At 46.5% G+C, this 24,775-nt stretch overlaps 1 protein-coding gene across 4 annotated transcripts in view; it reads left to right on the forward strand.

Annotated features, from left to right (window-relative positions):
* The window catches only part of TMEM178B (transmembrane protein 178B), a 415,633-nt gene that overhangs the window by 100,244 nt on the left and 290,614 nt on the right, over nucleotides 1-24,775 (forward strand). The window contains exon 1 of one of the 4 annotated variants that reach the window (XM_044946965.1): nucleotides 20,113-20,431. The exons of the other annotated variants lie outside the window; for them this stretch is intronic. Coding sequence (XP_044802900.1) covers nucleotides 20,113-20,431 — 319 coding nt within the window. Of the gene's footprint in view, nucleotides 1-20,112; nucleotides 20,432-24,775 lie in introns of those variants that run through there. 4 annotated transcript variants of the gene reach the window in all.

A 24,775-nucleotide genomic window follows, 5' to 3' on the forward strand; every position in this document is an offset into this window, starting at 1 on the left:
TGAGGTCCCTTGGAGTAATAATCTTATGATTGAACCTTGTTTCTTTCATTGCCGTTATTCTCAGTTCTTTCTCAGTTGTGATGTGACCAGTGGTAAGATCACGGATGAGTGACCTAGCCTGAGTGTGCTCCTGCTTGGTCATCACTAGAGTGGGGACCATCCATTATTTCTGGGTGGTTGTGAGGAACAAACAGTATAATTTATGGAATTTCTCTGTAAATGATCCACAAGTAAGCTGTTACTGGTGATGTAAAACTGATTGCCTCTTAAATGCCTTTTCTCTGCTTTGAATTTGGCTCCCCTGAATGGGAAGGATGGATGACAAAGTTCCCACCAGCTGTAAGGACTCTGCAGTGCATGGCTGTACCAGGGAGGAGATGATGAGATGGGGGGCAAGCATATGTACTAATGGAGAAAGATCTGAAAGAGCTAAGATAGAACTAATAATCCCAGAACCAGTCTCTGTTGGTCAGGCTTCAGTTAACAGGGACCCCTTCCTTGCCAACTGTGCTCTCATAGACACTGTGTGGGCCCCTCTCCTGAGGCATCCTTCTCGCCTGGCCCAACACACTGGTAGACACCAGAGAAGATGCTAAAGCCTGTGGAGCAGTTCTTGCTGGAGGTGGAGAGCCTAGTGGACCACACATGCCAAACCACAGAGCAAAATCGGTGCTCCTCTGTCAACTAGAATCATGGGCCCTGTTGATGGGCATGTACACACTGCTATATTTAAAATGGATAACCAACAGGGACCTACTCTATAGCACATGGAACTCTGCTCAGTGTTATGTGGCAGCCTGGATGGGAAGGGAGTTTGGAGGAGAATGGATACATGTGTGTGTATAGCTGAGTCCCTTCACTGTTCACCTGAAGTTATCACAGCATTGTTAATCGGCTATATCCCAATACAAAATAAAAGGTTTTAGAAAAATCAGTTATTGCAGATTTCACACAGATATATAAATACCCCATGTTTAGAATATGCTTGAGGTATAATGTCTCAGTTTTTAGTCTTAGACTATTCTTAGCACCTTAATATAGATCTATTGTCTATTTTAAAAATAGCAAATATTTTAGAGTTTTTACTGCATGATAGAAACTGAGTCATTATCTTATTTTATCCTGGTAATGATGCTGTGATGTAGGAACTAATGTTAAGTCCAGTTTACTGATTATGAAACTGTCTGGAAACTTAACTTGCCAATAGTCACTTGGTTACAATGGTAGAGCTCGGGTTAGAACTCAGGACTTAAAAAATATTCTGGTGTCTCATGCTCTGGCTTGGCCAGACCCATACTCACAACTTACTTTGGATCAAGATGCATGAATGTACTTGGCAACCATAGAGTCCCTTATGATACTGCCTCTGTTGTTGTTCAGTCACTAAGTTACGTCCAACTCTTCTGCACCTCGTTTTATAGCCAACCAGGCTCCTCTGTCCATGGGATTCCCCAGGCAAGAATACTGGAGTGGGTTGCCATTTCTTCCTTCAGGGGAATCTTCCCAACCCAGGGATCGAACCTGCGTCTCCTGCATTGCAGACAGATTTTTACCACTGAGCCACCTGGGAAGCCCCACTGCCTTCTGAGGAATGCTACAAATCCCATACAGAGGGAGATGGCAGGTGTCACAGGGGAGAGCAGTGATGGGGACAGTGCTTTGGGTGGGGGTTGGGGGAGAGAAGAAAGTGGAACAGGGCTGTGTGAACACAAGAGTGTGGACCAGAGGCAGGGGCAAGGGAGTTATATGCCTGCAATTCTTGTGGGAGTCTCTGCTGTTGATTTTCAACAAATATTTGTTGAGCACCTACTATCTGTTGTATGCTGACTATGCGCTACTCACTGGGACGGGTACTTTATATCTATTTTTTCTCCATTCCTCCCAATGATGCTCTATGTTCCATATTCTTTAATACACAAGGAAATGGAGGCACATAGAGATTAAATATTTGCAATACGGTTATGAAGTTGGAACCAGGACTGCAACTCACAGGACAGTGAGCGTGAGTAGTTTATTTCCTAATTCATTTAATTTCAACCATTCATTTGCACGTGTTTATTGAGAGCCTGCCAGGTGCCAATCGCAGCATGAGGTATTAGATTAAAGGGTGAAATCCCAGATTTGCTGCTGGGGAGAATGTGAACAGTGTTCCATAAGAAGTTAAAGACTCCATGTCTCTGTCCTTAATTGATCTTTGTTAGCTTGAATTTAAGCTGAAAGGTATTTTTCACACCAGAAAGGAAGCCACCAAACCCCTCTTAGATGCTGCAGTGGAGCAGAGAATGCAGGCTGAGCAGGTCTGGCCAGAGGACTTGGGCCCTAGACCAGAGAGCAAGAGTGGATGGCGGGGCCTCGCTCTCACCAGAGAAGGTGCCCAGCAGAGATGCAGGCTTGGCCACAGCACTGCCTCAGGAGTAATTGACCAGGACTCCGTGGCCTCCCAGCAGGGAGTGAGTGCTGCAGAGGAGGACCTGAGAAGGGTTAGCAGGAATGAACGCGAATGGAAACACTTCCAGCCACATCGGCCAGGGGAGGAGGAATTACACATTATTAGATTATTAGACATTGAAGGTATGTGGTACTTCTAGATTGCTGTACATAATTATGTGTAAGTTCTGTCCCAAAGCAAAAACAGTCATTCGCAATTAATTCTTTTGTTCTCCTCATTAAATCCTACTTAAAATGCTCCTTGAGGTATTGTTATAGATGAGATCTGTGCAAACGTATTAGCTTACAAGTATGTGTGGGTGCCTGAAAATAGCTCTTGAAGTCCAGACTGTAAGGCCTCGAGTTGGAATGGGTGGCCAGCTAAGTGTCTCCAAGTCTGCTAGACGTTGCGCTTGGCTCTGGGATCCAAAGGATCCTAGGTGCAATCCTTTGTTGTGAATACAGCACAGTCCTTCCTTTTAAGGAATTCAGAGGTACTCAGTAAACGTTTTCTGATTGAGTTGAGTGAATGACAGACACATTGTTAAGGGAAGAATGGAACCAATTACTATCTGACCACCTCTTCCCCATCCCTTTCCATCGGATGTTTGGGGAATGTTCCTTGAGGGAGGGGTATTTGAGTCAGATCTTCAAGCCTGGACTGTCATCATGGTGAGGTTGTGAAGATACCAAAGAAAATAGCCCATCCCACATGAAAACATTGTACAACCTTGGACCATGTTTAGATCTAATTTGAGGCTGTGTAACAATGATGTAGGCCTGGAATTGTTTCCTTCCAAATGTCAACCCAGTCGATCCAAACGACGGCCTGCATTTGTGTTGAGGGGAGGATTTGGAAGTCTCTTACCAAGGCTGGATTGATTAGCCGTGTTTGCCATGGGGTGGGAGAGGTGTTGGTGGTGTTTGTACATTGTTAATTCTCTGGGCTTTTAAAATAACCCCACTCTGGAAGGAGAGGGTGGGATGATTTGAGAGAATAGCACTGAAACATATACATTACCATATGTAAAATAGATAGCCAGTGGGAGTTTGCTGCATGATGCAGGGAGCTCAACCCAGTGCTCTGCGACCACCTAAAGGGGTGAGAGGCGGGGGAAGACGGCAGATGGGTACAAGAAAGAGGTGACATATGTATACCTACGGCCCATTCATGTTGACGTCTGGCAAAATCCTTCACAATGTTGTAAGTATCCCACGATAAAAAATATACCCCTACTCCTTTCTTTGGCCTCAGCCCCATCCACAGGGGGAAAGCAGATCCATGGGTAACAGGGCCTGGCATTGCAGTTGGTGACAACTCATGCCAGAGGAAGAGACCACACGGGAGCAAGAAGTGGTTCTCTGCTTTTCCATTAGTCGAGTCTTCCATCAAAAAAAAACTTCTTCTGAGGCTCATTGGATGGATTAGGCTTTAAAGAGATTCTAGTGAAGGCGTTCTCTTGAAAAACATTAATTATCAGAAAGGAATTATGCATCATAGAGGCATAGACATTTTTGCACTGTTCACATTAATGTAATAATGTCTAATTTGTTTCTTCTCGAGTTGTTGAGGTATGAACTGAACCACGGAGATTAAATTTCCAGATCACTTAGGTTTTGTGTTACAAATTTAAACACAGCTTAGAACAATTTAAATGGGAATAACTATAGAATTGATTGTTGAATTTACTGCTTAAGTGACTCACTTGCAAGGGTTGTTATTAAAGATATTGTTGGTGATACATTGCCATCATCATCAGGTCAAGCATTCTGCTGTCATGGAGTTATATCCTCAAGGGTTATTGGGCTGCTTGCCCTGTACTAAACAGTCCTGGGTTGCCCTGGCTTTTGAGACTTTATGTCTTCATTTTGTTTTTTCTGTGTCTTACTTTGACATTGGCTGTCAACCTCTTGGCTGCTGTCAGTTTGCCCGCTTTCTTAGGAGGATGACTTTTTGTGTTACTGTTCTGTGAATTTCTCTAAAATCATGTAATTAAGCCTGTTAGAATTTTGTCTAAAGGAAGCCACAGCAGGACTCTGATGAAGGCCTCAGGGACGTTCCAATGAATAAAGACAGCACACTTCCCATGCATGGTGTTTGGGCTTGGACAGACACCTCTTTTCACTTTTTTTCACTTAAAATTTTTTTTTTTATAGAATATTTGTTGAAGTTGTTTAATGTACAATTTCTCATTTGTCATTCTGGAAGTCCTTTATTATGAAGACTATTCTTTGATGACAAACAGCAGCCACGTTGTCAGTGACAATTCTGGACCTCCTCATTGGAGGCTGGCTTTTACTTAGTCAAAGTTGCTGCATAAGTGACCTTCAGGTAAATTGAGGTGTAACTATGCTGCAAAAAAATCTCCTGATTTTATGGACGAGCCTTCAAGGTCAGATTTGAAACTGCTGGTCTAGAGAATAAGACTGCAGACTGGAAAGCTGAAAATCTAGATTGACTTGCTAGAATTTGCTTAGCTTCTCCAACATTTTGAAGAAAATGCTCTCCTTCAGCCTAGAGCCCAATAATTAAAGAATTTAGTTTCTTGGATAAAGGGCTGTATCAAGATCAGTATAAATACTTGCTCTGAAGGGTTTAATAGTCATTTAGGCAAAGTAGTGGCAGAATCTGCCCAATGGAAAAAATCCTGAAAAAAGGTGTTTTGATTAATTTATTTTCCATTTGCGAGGCAGAGGGTGAGGAGAGGCTTTCTGATGAAAAGCCATCATTTGAAATGGTTGCGTAATATTAGCTGACAGCCCTTCATTGTGGACACAACGGACCGCTGCTGTAATACGCAATGTCACGCGCAGCTAATCCCTGTATTGATTTTTTTTTTCCCTCTGAATTTGCTGACAGCAAAAGATTAGGTCTAGAGAAATAGTTGCAGTTCAGGTTCTGTTTGACGATATTTAGAATTTAAAGTGACCTTTAAAAGAGAGAGGGCTGCCGGAGAGGGATTTAAGTGGTTAGGGACAGGGCCATACTAAGGGTGAGGTAAAAGGGAATGCTTTTTTAATGCTGGTGTCAGGGCAGGCCATCCTGGACAAGTGTCCTCTGTCCTTAGGACCACGTGAGAGCCCAGGGCCAGGTTGACCCTTGGCTTTGTTGTGAAGGAGATGAAGTTTGATTTTTGTCCCATTTAGTCTTTAATGCACTTGACTCTCCCTTCTGTAATCTGCTGTCTCTGGTCTCGCTCACATTGTCCAAAGCCCTCCACTGTACACCTCTCCCAGGCCTGTGCACCTTCCATGCCCTGGGCTCCCATGCCACCTCCAGGAGTCCTCCCATCTCTGCCCATTTTAAGAGGAAAGCGATCGAATGAAACTAACAAGATGTGTGTGGCTAGTGGTCCTTCACTCCCCATGAAGTAAAGCCTCTGAAATAGTATATAGACAGGTTATTTTCCTTTGTGCATATCAGTGTGTCAAAATGGTAGAGGGAGAGAGTTGGTGGATGTGCTTTAACACATTAAGAATTTAAATAAAATATAAATATATCCAAAAACACGGACTCATTCTAGTCCTCTCCTGTACTCTCTACCCTGCGCTGGTGGTCACCCCTTCTCTTTTCCTTGGTCACTTTCCCGGGAGCAACATTTATACCATCTGTAGACTTGGTGTGTCACACGGAGCTTGTGTTAGTGTTGGTCGTGCTTTTAGGAGTTATTTCACCTTGGTATATCCAAACTCACCTGATGTGTTCCATTCTGTCCTTTTGCTTGTCAGTATCACCTGGCAGAAGACAGTGACGTTTCCATTAGTTCCCAAATTGCATAATTACTAATTTCTAGTTATTTGACTTGTCATTTGATTCCTCTGCTCTTTAATTTCCTTATCTGTGAAATTAGCAAATGTGACCAGATACCTCCAAGATCACTTCTAACTATAAAGTTCTAGGTTTTATTGTTCCTTGTCCTCTGTCACTTCTAAATCCAATTCCAAAAGGCTCTACATGAAGAAAAGCTCCAATATCCTTTCAGTCATCCATGCATCCATCATGTGCCAAGTTTGATAGGGAACTGTATAGGGTAGGATAATGAGAATTAAAAGCCATAGAGGATGTGAGCCTTTCTCTGGGGAATTTACATTTTAGTTTGAGAGACAAAATTATGGTATAGGAAATAGCCAGAGACCAGAAAAAACTATCAGTTTGTATCACCACAGCAATGTATTCATAAATATACCCTTAAATGTATAGTTAGATTGTAAGCCCTTTGAGGCCTTTAACACATGGTAATTTTTTAATACATGTTGATATATATGTATATCAACATATATATGATAATGTATGATATATTGATATATACATGTTGTGTATATCATGATGAGATATATACAGTGGAAATATACAATACAGAAGTGACTGAGGTAGAGGGGCCGACTGGGGGACGGTTGATGTAGGCTGGATGAGTAAGGAGGAGCCCAGTGTAGACTGGCTACCAAGAGGAGGAAGGGATTTTCTAACAAGTGGGTTGGGTGAGTGTAGCCTGAGCTGTAGTTCTGGAAGGGTGATACGCATTAACATGGATTTTCTCTGCATGTGCCTTTGCCACTTCGAGTCTGTAGTGAGAGTGAGTTTGGGTTCACAGCCAGGAGCTGGGACCAGCTGCGTGTACGCTTCTTCTATACTGATCCTGGAGTCTGATCCTTGAATGTCATTGGACTATACTGCATCCCTCATTTTCTCAAACTCTTGGCATGTCTTCCTTCCTGGGTGTTAGGCCTTTTGGTCATCCCATTCCTTAGAATCATGGTGCTACCAGCTGTCCAACTAGGAGACTCATCTCAACCCAAAGTGTCCTACAGCCAGAGTCCATCACCATCTTGGACCCCTTGGCTGCTAACTAGGGGTGTGAGTATTTGGATTGTTGATGGTTCACATCCAGGGCTGGACCTTGAATTTGGTAGTTATTTCCTAGGCCTTCTTATTCCCAGCTTCGCACATTTCTCTCTTAGCTTATCCCTGGTGGCTCAAACGGTGAAAGCATCTGCCTGCAGTGTGGGAGACTAGGGTTCAATCCCTGGGTCGGGAAGATCCCCTGGAGAAGGAAATGGCAACACACTCTAGTACTATTGCCTGGAGAATCCCATGGATGGAGGAGCCTGATGGGTTACAGTCCATGGGGTCGCAAAGAGTTGGCCATGACCGAGCGACTTCACTTTCTTTCTTTTTTTATATCAGGCATGTGTCCTGGGCACCAGGGGAGGCCCATGCATGCCTGCTGCACCTTGGCCTCAGGACGCCCATGATTGAGAAGACAGTTGTAACGAAGAACACATTTGCAGCCAAGAACCTTTTTAGCCTCTTCCTACTGGGTTTAGGTACGGTTATAAGGCATGCTTCATGTGGAATCACCCAGGGAAGAGAAGAGAACCGGGTTACCTGGCTGGAAAGAGTTAATGGGGGAAACATATAGAAGGAATGATGTGGACATTAACATTGGTCAGCATGTTGCAATTGTTCATCAAGATATGGAGGCATAAATAAGTGAAACAAGAGTCCTAAAGGATATCAAAGTCCTGAACCTTGTCACCTTTTCAGAGTTTTTAAATGGAGAGTAACATGTGTGTGAATGAGGTGTAAAGTACCCTAACTAGCTAAAATTCTTCATTATAAAAACAATGTTGACGCTAAGTCATAACAGATTGTAAGTCAGAGAGCCTCAACATAAGGGTTGTGTCCTTGCTGATCCCTTCTCAGATCTGAAATCTTTCAACAGCATGGGGTTAAGTGAACCAAGGGAGGCAGGACATGGCTCTGGCAGCCTTCACAGCTCAGCCTGTCATCCACATGCTCACTCTCAAATTCCAGATCCTTGGTTTTGCCCTTAATTGTTAGAAATGCACATGGACGTCAGTGGTAAAAATTAGCACTTCATTCAAGTTAGAACTTTGCATTCTTCAAACAGGTTTGGGGTTGGAATTTTTCTTTGTGGTACTTAGGAAAAAATAGTTGATTGAGCATATTAGACATGTAAGTATAATTGTTTGATTTCAAACAATTTAGAAGTACCTCTTTATACCTTGACCATTGATGTGTTAATCACCAAACAATTGTTTCTGCTTACTCATGTGATGTTTTCCTGGACATGATTTCTAGCTTCCTTCCTCTTCTTCCTCCTTTCTGCTCCCTTGTCCAAATTAGATTTAAAATGTTGAAAATGAGAATGTATTTTGCTAATTTTCTTACCCTAACCCTTAGTTCAGTGCCCAATACCTAATGTCAGGCAGGAGTGATGGATAATTGTGAACCCATATAAGGTTATGTGGGCTTCTCTGGTGGCTGAGTGGTAAAGAACCTGCATGCCAATGCTGGAGACGTAGAAGACTCAGATTCGATCCTTGGGTTGGGAAGATCCCCTGGAGAAGGAAATGACAACCCACTCTAGTATTCTCGCCTGGAAAACCCCATGGACAGAGGAGTCTGGTGGGCTACAGTCCATGGGGTTACAAAGGGTGGGACATGACTGAGCGACTAAACAACAACAAGATAAGGTTTTGACCTTTGATAAGCAAGTGTTTCCTGGGCTTCCCTTGTGGCTCAGCTGGTAAAGAATCCGCCTGCGATGCGAGAGACCTGGGTTCATTCCCTGGGTTGGGAAGATCCCCTGGAGAAGGGACAGGTTACCCACTCCAGTATTCTGGCCTGGAGAAGTCCATGGGTCACAAAGAGTTGGACACGACTGAGTGACTTTCACTTTCACTTCTTTCCTGGAAGGGGCAGATTTTGAGCAGAGGGTCATGGGGTTGTCTGAGTGCTGGCCTGTGGCTGATTTCATCCCCACATGCTGGCCTCCTTGGGACACAGAGCAGCCCTGTTTGGCCTCAGCAAAGGAATATCATCTTCAGAAATGATGGAATCAGAGCCCTCTGGGCTCAGCCTCCTTCTGGGTGGCTCTCCCCACTGGGCTCTTGGTACCCATGCTTCCTTGGAACTCTTTCCTTCAGGAGGGTTCTTTTCTTTTTTTTTTTTTTTAACCAAAGGACAGACATTCTTCATGGATTTCTTCTGGGCGGTTCCACTCCCTCACAGGGTCTGAACAGCACAGACCGGTGAGAACAGCACTTGTGAGGACATAGGTTCTAGAGTGAGATCCTGGAGGCCGTGTCTCCTCTATCATCTTCCACAGTTGTTTGTGAAGCGTTTGTTGACTGACTTGTACCTAATTGGAGTGAGTGCTAGACCTGCAATTGCTTTATTGTTTTGGTTTAGGTTTTAGGCATGGATTAGCTCATCCTGATCTTCAAGGTCCTTCTTCCCCCACTATTGTTCTTTCTTGTCGTCGTTCAGTCACTCAGTCATGTCCAACTCTTTGCAACCCCATGGACTGCAGCACACCAGGCCTCACTGTCCTTCACTATTTCCCGGAGTTTGCTCAGATTCATGTCCATATTGTTCTTTAGGGACCCTCCAATTCCTCTCAGCAGGTTCAGGAAATCCTAGAGGTATCTGTTTATGTCCACATGTTCCTGGCTCTTGGCTCTCCAGAGGGCTCTCGTGATTCATTCAGAAGGAGTCAAGATCTCTGCTCTCCACCAGTGACTCCTGCCCTGCAGCCTCTTCTGTTCCCACCACTTGGCTCCCCTACTGCTGCTCGCATCTGGTGAGTGGGGCCTCTGCCCTCCTAGTCTGTTCCAGACACAGGCTGGCCCTGCTTTCTATGGTCCTGGCTGCCCGGAGCCTGCCTCCTGGTTGTCATTTCACTGGAGAGGAAGGGACTCCGTTGCCCCCACCCCACCCCCGTTTCGTGGGTCACCAGCACGTGCGGCCTTGTGTGTGTGCGTGTGGCAGTGACTTTCTTACAGGGACTTGTGTCACTTGGCTCGTCCATTTATTTTGTTAAATCTGTTGTTCCCAGGGCTCTGGCACAGATCCCAGGAGCTGGGGACTCCGGAATGACACATCCTGCTGTACTTGGAATCGCCCTCCCCAACCCTGGGCCGTGGTCCTTGGGCCAGGCTTGTGCACGGTGACCCTTCTCCTAGGATGGATATTTTTCCAGTGGTCTCCTGGGTCCCTGGTGCAAATAAACTTCTGAAAAGTCCAGAGAGGGTAATCCTGGGACTACACCACATGTTCTGAAGTCCAATTAGCACTTCTTCTGCTCTGCATGGCAGCTGTCTTACCGACCCTCCAGACGTGCCCAGACATGTCTAACACCCCAAGCAGTCACGGACGGCTTAGGCTGTTACCATGGTACTCTCAGTGCTTCTGGGGTGCTGATGTTTAGTTAGCACCTCATTCGTGAGCCCCGTCCAGAGATGGTCTTAATTGTGACATTAAATGTAAACTTTGGTCCTAGGTCAGCTTCTCCTGAGAATTCTTTGCTTTTGAAACTTCAGCTTCTTAACCTTTTGGATCCTTAATAACTTGGTCTTGTTTCCTGTCCACTGTGACTTGATGCTATTAAAAAAAAAAAGAAGTTGGGGGTGGCTATGATCAGTGAGTCAGGGTGACAGTTGACAGTTCATTGAGTTCATCGTAAGAGTCAAGGTCATGGGTAGGAAACCAGAGATGATCCTACAGGGTCTGGGTAGCTGCCAAGAACTGACAGGGTGGTGCCAACAACCGTGGTCAAAAAAGGGACCAAAATGCAGTTTCCAGCTGCATTTTGGAAACTGGATGCTTTTTCAGTGAACCAGGAGTTTTTCTAGTCTGACTGGCTTAACTTCAAGGAACACAGGTACTCAAGTGGAGGGAGGTGATTGGGAGGATGGACCGCAGCTGGGAAGATAAAGAACCCGGGCAGCCTGGGATCCTACTGGAAAGAAAGAGTCTTTCTGGGCCTCTGCTTCTCCGTCATCTGCTCTTTCTACCCAGCTTCCTACTTCCCTGCCTCCCTCGTAACTTTAATCTGCATTTTATTTTGTATATTATTCTGTTTGCTTTTCTTGGTACCAGCTTAACTTGATGGTACCCCTTTGTCTTCCTCTGCTTTCCTTCAGTGTTTCTGCCATCATTTCACTTGCGGGAAGACTGGCTGAGTTTTGGATCTTATGCTGGACCCTTGCCATGGGTGGCTGGTGCCCATCCCCGGCCCAGTTTCGGGTTGAGGGTCACATATTTCAGTATACAGCTGTTTAAACGTCAGGAAAAACTGGTGATGCACACTCTCTTAGAAGGAAGTTTGGGTAGGGCAGGATTTCTCTGGTTTCCAGGAAGGTGGTTCTCTTGATTCCCTCCGGACAGTGAGTAGGCTCACGTGGCCTACTAATAGCGTGGGCTGCCCTCATGTCAGGGCTCTTGCCTCTGCAGCATCTTTAAGGAGTCCCTGAGTATCTGACACGTGGCAGCATCACAAGTCCACTTGGATAGTCTCGAGCGTGTATCTTCTACGTGTATGCCTTTGATAAGATGTTAGTAAGAGGACTCTCAGTACACTGATGGTAATGTCCAGAACGGTGCCATCATACACCGGAACTCCTCAAGCCTTCACAGCGGCCTTGTGGAGCAGGTGCTGTGGCTTTCATTTTACATGGGAGGAAACTGGGAATTTGCGAGACTTGCACGATGAGTAAGTGGAAGAGCGTGGACTAAGCCTTCTGACTTCTAGCCTTGTACCTCTTTCTTTCCATACGTTACACATCTGTATGCAGAGCCTTGTACTTCCCTAGGTGTTACGAGGAGATAAAAAAGAAATAAGCGTACCTTCTAGTAAAGAGAAGCTGCAAACAACATCCATTAAGACAGTCATTTGAGTGCTGATTGCTCTTTGCGGTGATTGTGACCTTGGAGTACTCACATGAGAGGACACACAGAAATTACAGGCTGCTCTGAAAGTCTGGGATGTGCTGTGGATTGAAGATAAGCCTGGAGAGAATCAAGGTCACGTACTTGTCCAAACCTGGGGAACCTTGCCAACAGTCAAAGTTATCTGATGGAAAAAGTGAGCTGGAGGGTGTTCCTGAGTCCTGCTGCCTGAGGAGGTCCAGGACTGGTGGTGATGGAATTGACAAGGAATCTGAAGTCCATTGGAAAAGCCCTCAATGCTGGGAAAGATTGAGGGCAGGAGGAGAAGGGGTAGACAGAGGATGAGATGGTTGGATGGTATCATCAACTCAATGGACATGAGTTTTAGCAAACTCCAGGTGATAGTGAAGGACAGGGAAGCCTGGCGTGCTGCAGTCCACGGGGTCACAAAGAGTCGGACACAACTGAGAGACTCAATAACAAGAACTGAAGTCCAAACCAGGGAGATCACTATGTTCTTTGGGAAGAGGATAGTGGACCCAGTGTAGCTCTGAAGGGTCACACTGTAGTTACAGTTCATCTTCCAGATAGCCGTGATGCCCGAACTGGCCGAGGACATCACGAGAGGTTTTCTGAGCTGTTTTAAAGTAGCCTAGAATGAACATCAAATGATGAGAGGCACTCCCTCACCATAATGTACTAGAACATAGCCGAGAGCAAGACTTGAAGGGCTGTTTCTGGGAGCAAAGCTTCGCCAAGTTGGCTGTGGGAGGTGTGGGAGTGAAACAGAGCTCTCCCGGCAGTGGGCAGGGGTACCCAGGGGGCAGCCACTAATACAAGGAGTGGAGGAAACCCAGCGCCCAGGGCATTCTGGCAGAAGACAGGCAAAGCAATAGGAACTTAGGGGCAGGCTGTGTGCCACTGGGTCGATGTACAGGAGGCTGGCAGCCAGTGTCTGGGTCACCTCTGGCTCATCCAGGGCTAAGAATGCAGCCATCCATCCTGGCAAGGGGCAGGTGGAGTCCTCAGCCTGGAGGAACTGGTGATGTAAGTGGCTGGCCTGTGAGCCCTGGTCCTGAGAGGACAAGGCAGGACTGGTGAATAGGTGAGGGCAGAGTGAGTGGTGAGGTGGCAGTTCTGACCTTGTCCTAGCCTGAGACAGGCCCTCCTGGCCACCGGCTCACCCACTGGCTGTGTCAGCCATTGTAACGTCTCTCTGCAAAGGCCCAGCCCTGCTTTTAAGGTTAAGAGAGGGGTGACTCAAATTGTTGGGGAGAGGAAGGCTTGGAGGGCGGAGAACGGAAAAGTGTCTGTTGAGGACCATCACAGATGCTGAGTGCCATGCAACAGTGATGTGGGAGCCAGAAGGGCAGGGATGAGAATCTGTGGTTCAGATGTGGGAGGTGACCGCCTCAAAACCATCCTGGGCAGAGCTGGATTTTCTTTTTTGTGATCTCTACTCTTGTTTTGTTTTTAGCATCATCATTTATTTTTTTTGTATAGGTGAAACATTGACATGGTTCACTGTTTTAAAAATACAAAAGGATTATATAAAATACAAAATGGAGAATGTCTCTTTCCCTTTCATTTTCCCAACCTCCCAATTCTTTCTGTAGAAGGAAAAACTACTATTTTCCTCCTGTGCATGTATGCTTGTTCCTCTCCGACTCATTGCAACCCCATGGAATGTAGCCGGCCAGTCTCCTCTGCCCATGGGATTGTCTTGGCAAGAATACTGGAGTGGGTTGCCATTTCCTTTTCCATGGGATCTTCCCAATCCAGGGATTGAAGCATGAGAGACGTGGTCTCATGTCTTCTGCACTGGCAGGCAGATTCTTTACCAGCTGAGTCACCGAGGAAGCCCATTTTCCCACTAGAGTTATTTTATGCATTTGCCAGCATGTACCGATACATCTGTATCTATGTCTATCATCTCTGTCCCTGGCCTTACATAAAAGTGATATATATTACCTGCTGTCCTGCACCTTGCTTATTTTCGCTTAATTCATCTCGTAAGGCTTTCCACATCAGTTTCTAAACAGTTTTGTCTTTTTCAAAGTGCTGTATTGTGTTCTGTTATGTGAATATACTGTACTTTATCTAACCAGGCTCCAGTTGATGGAAATTTGGGTTGCTCCTGTAAGCAAAGTGCCAATGAATAATCTTGTACGTACATCTTTTCACACCTGTGAGACCACATCTCTCAGATAAATTACTAAAAGAAGAATTTCTGGGTCAAATTGAGTCTTTGTAATTTTAAGAGATATTGATGAATTGCCCTCCAGAGAGGTGGTACGAATTTATAAAATTTACATTCCAACAGCAGCCTGTGAGAGTGTCTGTTTTCTCATACCTCACCACGGGGCATCATCAAACTTGTGGATCTCTGCCAGAATGAAAATGGCATCTCTCTCTTTTTAGTTATCTCTCTCTTTTCTTTTTAAAGAAAATTATTTATTTATTTATTTTTGGCTGTGCTGGGTCTTCACTGCTGTGCAGGGCTCCTCTCTAGTTGCAGTACACTTGCTTCTCATTTCGGTGACTTCTTTTGTTGCAGCTTGAGGGTGCTAGAACATGGGCTCAGTAGTTGTGGCACACGGGCTTAGTCGCTTTGCAGCACATGGAATTCTTCCTGGACTGGCAATCGAACCCATGTCCCCTGCATGCGTAGGCAGATTCTTAACCACTGGACCACCAGGGAAGTCCTGTAATTTATGTTGAGTGTTCTTGAGCATCTTTTCATATGTATAAGATATTGTATTTTCATCAACTGTCTGTTCATATCTTTTGCTCATTTTAAAATTGGATTGTTGGTCTTAATGTCTAGGTGCGTTTTATGTTTGAGGGAAATTAGTTCTTTGTAATGTGAGTTGCAAATATTTCCCTCAGTTTGTCTTCTGCTTGTTTACAGTGTGTTTTGCTATGTGGAAATTTTGTATTTTTTTTTTTTGTAGTCAGATTTATCAGTATTTTCTTTTATGGATTCTGTGTCGTAGTTATAAAGGCTTTTTCCCCCTAAGACTACCAAAGGTTTTCCCATAGTTTCTTCTAGTACTTTTATGATTTAACTTTTTTCCAGACAAATATTTGATCTATTTCGAATTTATCCTGGCCTAAGATGCAAAGTATACCTTCAATTTAATTTCTCCCCAGAAGGTTACCCAGTTTTCTGAAAATAATTAATTGAATAAGCTGTCTTTCCCCTATGACTTAAGATGCTACAATTACTAGGCTAAGGACTAAATTGTGTTCCATCGAAATTCAGCCCCAGCTCCAAATGTGATTGTGCTTGGAGATGGGCCTTTAGGTTGAATGAGGCTCTAAGGATTGGGCCCTAACTGGATAGAACTGGTGTCCTTATAAGAAGAGAAAGAGACCCCAGAGTGCCCTTTCCCCTTGCATCACAGAGGAAAGGCCATGTGAAGACATAGTGAGGAGGCAGCCTCCTATAAGCCATGGATGAGTGGTGTCATCAGAAACCAACCCTGGCACCTTGATCTTGGACTTCTAGTCTCCATATTATGAGAAAATTAGAGACTATCATTTAATCCACCCAGTCTCTGGTGTTGTGACAGCTTGAGCAGACTAATACAAACTATGTAGTAAATTCCCATGTCTTTTGGGTTGACCTCAGGTTTTCTGAATTCTGGTCCAGTTCTTTTATTGCATCACATTGCCCACTGCCTAGGAGCAGGGAGAGTCAGGGCTCCCAAAGCTGGGGGTGGGGGAACAGAGGGACATGCTGGGGAAGGGAAGATCCAGTGGTGAGTGGGAAGAGAATGCAGAGAGGGACTGGGATCCGCAGAGAGTAGAGGCTGGAGAAGGACGACCAGGCGTGGAGGGGAGATAGACCACACGATTGTGTAAGGGAGATGCGGGAGCGGCTAGCCCAGTAGAAGGGAGCACCAGGGCAGATATCGTCTGAGCCAGCTGGGAGCTGCTGCAACTTGCATGGGAGGGAAGAGAGAATGGGGACTCTCCGAGTGGTACTCTTTGTCTTAGGTGTCTATTTCAGTGTCTATCTCAGTAGTTTAGACTGCAGTTGCTTTGCTGGCTTCATACTTGCCCTCAAACCCCAGCCTCCTTAGTTTCTCTTAATTCCAAAGACATTCCACAATGGACACTTGGAGTACTAACTCTGGGAGGGTGGCAGCTCACTAGTTGATGTTTATATTTATTTCAAAGAATCTCAGTGTGTTCCATCTTTTGTAAGCAGGAAAAATATCAGCAAATGGAGATTTCTCTAATACTGACTGCCCCATCCTCCTTTAACCACCCGACTCTGTACACCCTGCCTCTCCACTGGTGGGGTTTGCCTGGGTCCTCTGTCTCCAGCCCTGACTGTGGAGAGCTCCATCTCTTGGCTGCCTCCTGGATCCTGGATCCTCTCCAGAAAGTCATCTTGCCAGGTGGAGGCTGCACCAGTTCTGTTTTATTGTGGTGAATGCAGGACTCCCCGAGTCCTTGCAAAACTAGATTAAAGACAGCTGTCTGTCCATCTTATCTTGTTCTGCTTCTGTGTGCTGGCTGCTGATTTCCATGAAGCCCTGGATGCAGAGCCTCAAGGGACGTGGGAGTGATGGTCACTGCCCTTAAGGAGGGGTTGGCAGCCTTACAAGGAGCAGGTTACTCCATTAGGACGATCTGCACCTCTCCACTCATTCAGTCTGGATGTCTGGGGTCCCAGCAGGTGCACACTCACCACCTTTGTGCCCCTGGGATCTGGATGTTGGGCAGCTGTTTGACTTGGCTGCAGCAGGAATGCTGGTCCAGTGAGCAGGAAGGACGCTGCTAGGCCGCCCCTGCAGGGAGCAGGTCAAAGTCAAGGGTCCAGGAAGCCGGGGTAGACCAGAAGTCTCTACAGATGTCCTCCCTGTACACACTTCCAGCTGTATTTGGGCCCTGCTCTGAGGTCTGGACAAGCACGGCAGCCCCCTGCCCAGGTCCTCCCCTCAGTGCTCTGCTACTTGCCCAAACTCACTCCTCCCTGTGGGATTCACCAGACTCTGGCTGAGGCACAGTCTGTTTCCTGTTGAGTTCACTGGACTCCCTAGATGTGGGCTGGGCCTAGGTTACCCCTTCCCTCGTATGCTGCATCCCCCAAACTGAACGACATGATTCCTTCTTCCTCCATCAGCCTTCCCTGACGTCCTCATCTATGACCGCCCCACCCCCAGCACAGTGCGGCGGTCACCACGCCCTCTGTTTCCTGGTGCTTTCCGTGTCTCTGTGTCATTGGATCCTCTGAGCACCTCCCGTGCACTTGGTAGAGGTGAGGGTGAGGCTCATAGGTCGCTACCAGGAGGAGATCAGTGGGAGACGAGCCAGAGCTCCCGGAGGTTCTCCCACTATAAAAACTCGGATAATGTGGCTTTGATTTTGTTAAGGTGACCAAGTGGATTTCTCCCCCAGAAGTGATGGTGTTCTTTCTCATTGGACTCCCAGGGACTATGTTTGGTAGGAGGATAGAAATCTAGAATACTGAAAAGTGAAAAACTAGTGTAGGTATAAATATACAGTTCTGTTTTCACTTCATGTAATATTTTGAGGTCTATCTCTGTACTAATATGTACAATACAGTCATATAAAGTATTGTATAATGTGTGAATATAATCACCAATATTTTCTTTCTCCTAATTGATGGACCTTTAGGTCTTCACTATTATTATTATTATTTTTTTTTTACAAGCAGTGCTATGTAGAACATTCTTGTACTTCTCTCCTCCTTGTATACATATGTAGGATTTTGTCTAAGGGTGTGACTTGGGGTCATAGGGTGTATTCGTTTCCAATTTACTTGATATTTGTCAAGTGTTTGTAACAATTTACACTCTCAAGAATAGTGTCTGGAGCTTTCTTCTCCCCATCTTTACTAAATAAACCTTGATGTTATCTGACTCTTAGGTTTTGCTATTTTGACTGGGAGGTGGAATGTGGAGCCACATTTCCAGAATGTTAAAAATGAGAAATTCCATCTTAGCATGGACCAGTGAGTGACCCATCAGGTGAGGGCTGGGGGCCACCCTTACACGTCACAGGTTCCCCTAAATTGTTGCTTTCCTGGGTGTCGGTGGTCAGCATCCCCAGTGCTGTGTACTTGCCGTGATGCCTGTGCTGTTGAGTCTTTGAGGGTCTTACAGGTGGGCACGGAGTCACATTCTATTGATAGAAGTTCGATGGTATTACCAGTATTAGAGGGGGTTGGATCTAGGGGGGTGGTCTCAGCCCTTGAGGCAGGAGCAGGGTGGTGGGATGTAGTCAGGGTTGGAGCCTGGGGGGAAATGCCCTGAGCTGGGGTTGAGGGAACACTAGAGTCACAGCTGAGGAAGCCTGAGGCAGGCAAGGATGGGATGCTAGAAACCTGTCTTGTGGGACATTCATTTCTTTTGCTGAAACCTGTCAGATATGTGCTTGCTGCACGTCTTAAAGGACTTATCTGACGTCTGGCATACACAGTAAATCTGCATCCTATATGGTGATGACATAGTAATAAGTGTGTGGCGCGTATAAGACACAGGTGCTGAGTACTTGACTGAAACTAATTCACTGATTTCTCACTGCACCCCTGAGGGAGTGGATATTTGTATCACGTCCCTTAAAAGTGAAGGCATGGAAGCACAGAGGACTTTATCCATTGGCCAAGATCATTGACCCAGAGAGTCTCAAAGCTGGGGTTTGACGCCAGGCAAGCTGGTTCTGCGGAGAAGGCAATGGCACCCCACTCCAGTACTCTTGCCTGGAAAATCCCATGGACGGAGGAGCCTGGAAGGCTGCAGTCCATGGGGTCGCTGAGGGTTGGATACGACTGAGCGTCTTCACTTTCACTTTTCACTTTCTTGCATTGGAGAAGGAAATGGCAGCCCACTCCGGTGTTCTTGCCTGGAGAATCCCAGGGACGGGGAAGCCTGGTGGGCTGCTGTCTATGGGGTCGCACAGAGTCGGACACGACTGAAGCGACTTAGCAGCAAGCTGGTTCTGATGACTGGTCTCTGGACCACAGCAGTGCTGCTGGACACAGTGGGAAACAGTGAATCATTCATTATTTGTATTTTGATGTCTGGTTTTGAATTTTATTTCAACTAGTGAGTCAAGTGGAGTTAACACTTTAATTAACATCTAGCCAAGCCATTTAACTTAAACAAGAAAATAGTCAATTTTGTGAGTAGAGATGATGCTGGGAAAGATTGAAGGCAAAAGGATAAGAGGTCGTCAGAGGTGAGATGGTTGGATGGCATCACCAGTTCAGTGGACATGAACTTGGGTGAACTCCAGGAGATGGTGAGAGACAGGGAGGCCTGGCATGCTGCAGTCCATGGGGTTGCGAAGAATCGGACATGACTTAGCGACTGAACAACAATATATAAAGAAAAGTATAATTCATCTGTTTGGGCTTTCTACTTTAATTCTGTGATCTTTAGTTTGCATTCAGTTTTTAGCAAAGGCACACGGCAAGTTTAGGAGTAAAATAATGAACAGCCATCAGGGTTTGGTTGTTCATATAGGACAGCCAGCTTTTCCCCTAGTCTTCCCCAAACATGCATACACACGCGCACACACAGTGTCTCTGCCCCGCCCCCCTCCTCTGAATTAACTGGTAAAAAGGAAAAGCATTATCTAACTCCTTTTTCAAATACAAAGTAGAAAACTCAGTAATCTGGACTTTTTTCCCCTAGCTGAAACCAAACATTCAGCTATTTGGAAATACCTGGGCAGTCATCTGAATTCTCTGCCTTCTATCTGGTGCATCTGTAGGGAATGGCTGGCCTTACGGAGATGCATGCCTGAGGATACAACCCTCCATCGGAAAAGCTGGCAGTGCCCACCATCCGATCTGGAGCTCACCTGGGAGCAGCAGTGCCAGTCCTACCCTGGCGTCTGCAGTGCTGGGAACTCAGGAACCATCATCTCCCTTTTCTCTGAAGGAGTCGGAATGAAGAATTTCCAGCTCGGTTCATCTTCTCCCTGTTCCTCCCCTTTAGGACAACCGCCTCATGCTGGATCCTAAATTTAAAGAATATGGATGTTTCCCTCTGGCCCGAGAGCTGGGGATTCTTATCAAAAGTGACATTTCAAAAGTGCCAGACTGGCCTCCTCCCTCTTTCCTGCTCATCCTTCATCACCCCTGCCTGTCTCCATCACTGTCTCCGCATCTCCAGATCTGTCTCCACTTCCTGTGTCTCTGGAGAGAAAGCATGAGCTCACTGTTTTCCAGCGAAAAACCAGATTTGGTCTTCTCGCCTCGTTTGCCTGTCAGGGCCTGGAGATGGATGGTGCTTCCACCCGCTGAAACTGTGCCCAGAGGAGCCACAGGCTTGTGCTCGGGGTGTTGGCGCACCAGGGCGGGAGGCGGCCTTGGGGAAGGCAGTGACAACTTGGGGCTCTCCAGAAGGCTGTTAGGGCTGTGATAGGAATAAGGGAACAGATTATTTACTACACCCTAAATGGTGATTTAAAGCCATACCTCACCTTCTCATACTTTCCCAAGCAGCCTGTTTCATGCTGGAAAAATACATGAGCAAACTGGGAAAAAGGGCGGCTGAAACCTTACCAGGAAGGCGGGTGCTGTGGGGTCAGCACGACGACACCTCGTTTTTTATTTCCTTTCGTGAGGATGTTACGATGTAATGACATTTAAGAATGTCTTGTTTAAAGCATCCGAAAAGACTCAGAGAGGGGGGAAAAGACATCCCGAATCTAGGAATGAGGAAATGAGGATAAAAAGGTTGTGGATCCCACAGAAGATGAGGTGACCTTTAGCACAGAAGATGGTAAAATGTTAGAGGCTATGATGTTGAGTCAAGGGAGTTACATGGTAAGGTGATGGATGAGAAGAACGGAGTGGGTGAGCAGGAGTCAGGGGCGTGGAGACTGTGTTTTGCAGGGCGACTGGGGGACGTGGACACGGGTTGTAAACTTGGCAGGTGTGTGGTGGTCACCCAGCAGGGAGGCTGCCTTTCTATTCCTTGATGGGAGTGTTGGCTGCTAGAGGATGTGGAAGGATGGTGGTAAGCGTGGGAAATAATTTCTTCTGTGGGGCCACCTGTTTGTGAAAGGGGACCAGATGGTCAGAGGAGCTGTGACTTAGAGGTAGGGGTGCTGTGTCAATTTTTCAATAAAGGAGACCGTGGGGATTCTGTGGACACAGACAAGCAGCCAGACTAGTGGCTGTCCAAAGGGCCTACAAAGCAGACGTCAGGGGAGTGCTCGGCCAGGAGGCGGTGATGCCTAGGGACCAGCGCGCAGTGCTGAGGTGACCTCATCCCCTGTGTGGGTACAGTTCCTAGATGAGTTGATGGGGTGAATAGTGCAGATGGGGTCTCCTGACATCCAGGTGCACTAGCTGCAGAAGAGGATCTGGGGCAAGGGGATGGGGGCAGATCGGGAATGTGAATTCATGGCAGGCTACAGGGTCCCACCCAAGAGCTCTTAATGGTTTCATTTCTGATTGCAAGCTTCCCTGGTGACTCAGATGGTAAAGAATCCGCCTGCAATGCAGGAGACTCAAGTTTGATCCCTGGGTCAGGAAGATCCCTTGGAGAAGGAAGTGGCAACCCGCTCCAGTATTCTTGCCTGGGAAATCCCATGGACAGAGGAACCTGGCGAGACACACTCCATAGGGTTGCAAAGAGTCATATACGACTGAGCAACTAACACTTCCTCACTTTTTCACTTCTGATTACAAGCAAGTTTGTGGCGTGTGTGTGGGTGCACAGTTCTGCCCTCAACACCCATCCTGTTGAGAGATTTTAGTGATGGCTTGGACGAGGCCAGAAGTGGCCCCACTGATGGAGTTTGTGGACTGATGTCTAATTTATGGAAGGACAGGCTCACCACCTAAACATTTCTTCGGGGGCCTGGAGCAAACAGGAGACCCCGCAGGAGGTAACAAACTAAACGACATAAAACAGCCCCAGATGAGAAAAACAACCAGCTGCTCAAGCCCATGCTGGCTAAGTAGCTTCTCTGGAGGAAAGCACATGGGCCTTGTCCCCTGCATGTGACCAGCCTGTGTCACGGCTGCTACAGCGCTCACAGGGAGCCGGGCCGTGGGCTCTGCCCCTGCAGGTGCGATCGTGGTCAGTGTCACCCAGTGCCTGGGCCTTGGGGTGACCAGCGTGGTGCTGGGTTCTGTGACCGTGGGCGCAGGACCTGAATGGCCTCGGAGGGAAGAAAAGGAGCCATGGCTGGGAGAGGTGTGAGAGCCGTCTTTAGATATGATGCTGCACTGTGCTTAGTCGCTCAGTCGTGTCTGACTCTGCAACCGCACGGTCTGTAGCCCGCCAGGCCCCTCTGTCCATGGGATTCTCCAGGCAAGAATACTGGAGTGGGTTGCCATGCCCTCCTCCAGGGAATCTTCCAAACCCAGGGATCAAACCCAGGTCTCCCACACCAGGGAAGCTCATGAATACGGAAGTAGGTAGCCTATCGCTTCTCTAGTCCCAGGAATCTAACCGAAGTCTCCTGCATTGCAGGCCGGTTCTTTACCAGCTGAGCTACCAGATATGGATGTGCTGTTATATGGGAGCAGGTGTGTCCCAGAGGTAGAACTGATAAATGAGCATTTCTCGAATGCTTACTCCAGAGCAGGTTTTACATAAGTTATCTCATTTCTTCCTCATCCATCTTAGAGGCTGAGCGCTATCATTATCTGCATTTGCAGATGAAGAAATGAGGTCCTGAGAGGCTGAGTGACTTGCCCCAGGTCCCTGCTGCTGGGTGGCTTGTCCTGGGAGTGGGGTAGGGCTGTGGCCAAGTGCAGGGGCCGGTAGATGCATTCTCAGTCCCCTTCCACTGTGTCTAGAAGCTGTCTTCCGGCCAGCTCCTTAAGGGAGCACTGGAAGCAAACCTTCTTTCTTGTTCTGATAAGAGCAGCAAAGTCTGTAGAAGCTGTAAATCCCTGCAATGGAAAAGTTTTGCTTTATTTCCAATGGAAAACCTTGGAGGGTCTCTTTCTTGCTGAAGAGCTTGACTTTTCCCAACTTCTCTTCATGAGCACACATAGTGTGGTGCTTAGGGCGTGTGGTAGGTGGGTTTGCATGCCACCTGTGCCAGTAATAGCTCTGCGTTCTCAGGCAGGAGACCTCCCCAAGCCTCTGTGTTCTCATCTGTGAAATGGGGACAGCAGCAGGCCTTAACTTTTACAATTAAATGAGATAATGTGGGATAAAATCCTCTGTACAGTACTTAACACGTAGAATGCATTCATTGAACATAAACTATTATTAAAATGAATTACTCTTGACCCATGAACAATGAGGTCAAGAGTAATTGACCTCAACCCCCAACGAGGGAGTTGGGATGGCCCCTCTGTGTAGTTGAAAATCAAGTATAACTTAGAGTCGGAGCATCCGTATATGCGACTCCTCTGTATCATTGATTGTAGTACTGTAGTCTTTCCACTGAAAAGGAAAATCTGAATAAGTGGACCCATGTAGCTCAAACCCATGTTGTTCAAGGGTCAACTGTACGACACTCAAAGCACCCTCTTGGCCAAAGATGACAACCACAAGCTCCCCTACCCTGAAGCATTTACTGTATACAGAGAGAAAGACATGGTTAATATACAAGTAACTGTTACAGCAGTAGCTGGCAGAAGTGTTGGGAGACAGACTCAGAAATGAGAGGGCTGCCCTCTGGAAGTAGGATTTTTAAGAATGCAATTCGTGCATGTGAGTCCAGAGGACCCCCAGAACACGACTCCTAACAAACATTTATGAAACACTGAATGGAAAGGAATTAAATATTTAGGAGTCTGCCCATGAGTTGCATACAAAACAACATTAAAAGGCCATGCTGATACCACAAACACAAAAAACAAAATACACCAAGTGGAATGTGTTTGAAAGCATTAAAAATAAAAAAGTAGGTAACACTTTTCCTCAGTATGAAGAAAATAAAACATTCTTTCTTGCTGGGCCAGCAGCAGCTCTAAGCCTTGAAAATCCTTCAGCTCATAACATCTGGGAGGAGCAGGAGGTGCTGAAAATGAGCCGGGGGAGGTGGGGTGGGGAGGTTGGTTGCAGGAAGCTTTTGTGAGGAGCTGTCTGAAATCACTTGTAAATATCGCTGCTCTCCCCAGCCCTCTCCCCTTCCCGCCCCGCCTGGGGATGTGGTCTTGTGGGATGTGGAAACTCCAGCTCTGTCTGCCCTCCTTGAACCCCTGGAACTTTGCTGGTTTGCTTCCCTCCCTTTTCATCAGGGACATGGTTTTGCTTCTAATCTCAAAACTTTCACCCCCTAAACTCCATCTCCGCTCTTAGCAGCTAAAGAATTTGACGTTGACAGTGCTGATAAATTGATAATGGCTTTCCTAATTGGTCAAAGGAGAATCTCCCTGTCTCCTCTCCCTTCTAAGGTGTAATTTTAACCCCTTCCTTTTTTTCTTCCTTTCTTGAGGAAATGCCCTTTATGGAAGGGATGAAGTCCAAGATTTAAAGCTTCAACCAGTTTCTTTTCTTTTTTTTTGAAGGTTGGCTTTCGGTTTTTTTCCAGCGTGTTCTTTCTACTTTTGACTTTCCATTTATTAGGGCTGAACGATGATTGAGAACCGTCAGCTCGATGGATGAGACGGGTGTCAGAGTGAGAGGGTGAGGGCTCTTGCCATGGCGGCCTGGGGCCAGGACTGGTCAGCAGGGCAGACCCCAGTGTCCTAGG

The sequence above is a fragment of the Bubalus bubalis genome, chromosome 8, assembly GCF_019923935.1.
Source record: "Bubalus bubalis isolate 160015118507 breed Murrah chromosome 8, NDDB_SH_1, whole genome shotgun sequence".
NCBI classification, from domain to species: Eukaryota; Metazoa; Chordata; class Mammalia; order Artiodactyla; family Bovidae; genus Bubalus; species Bubalus bubalis.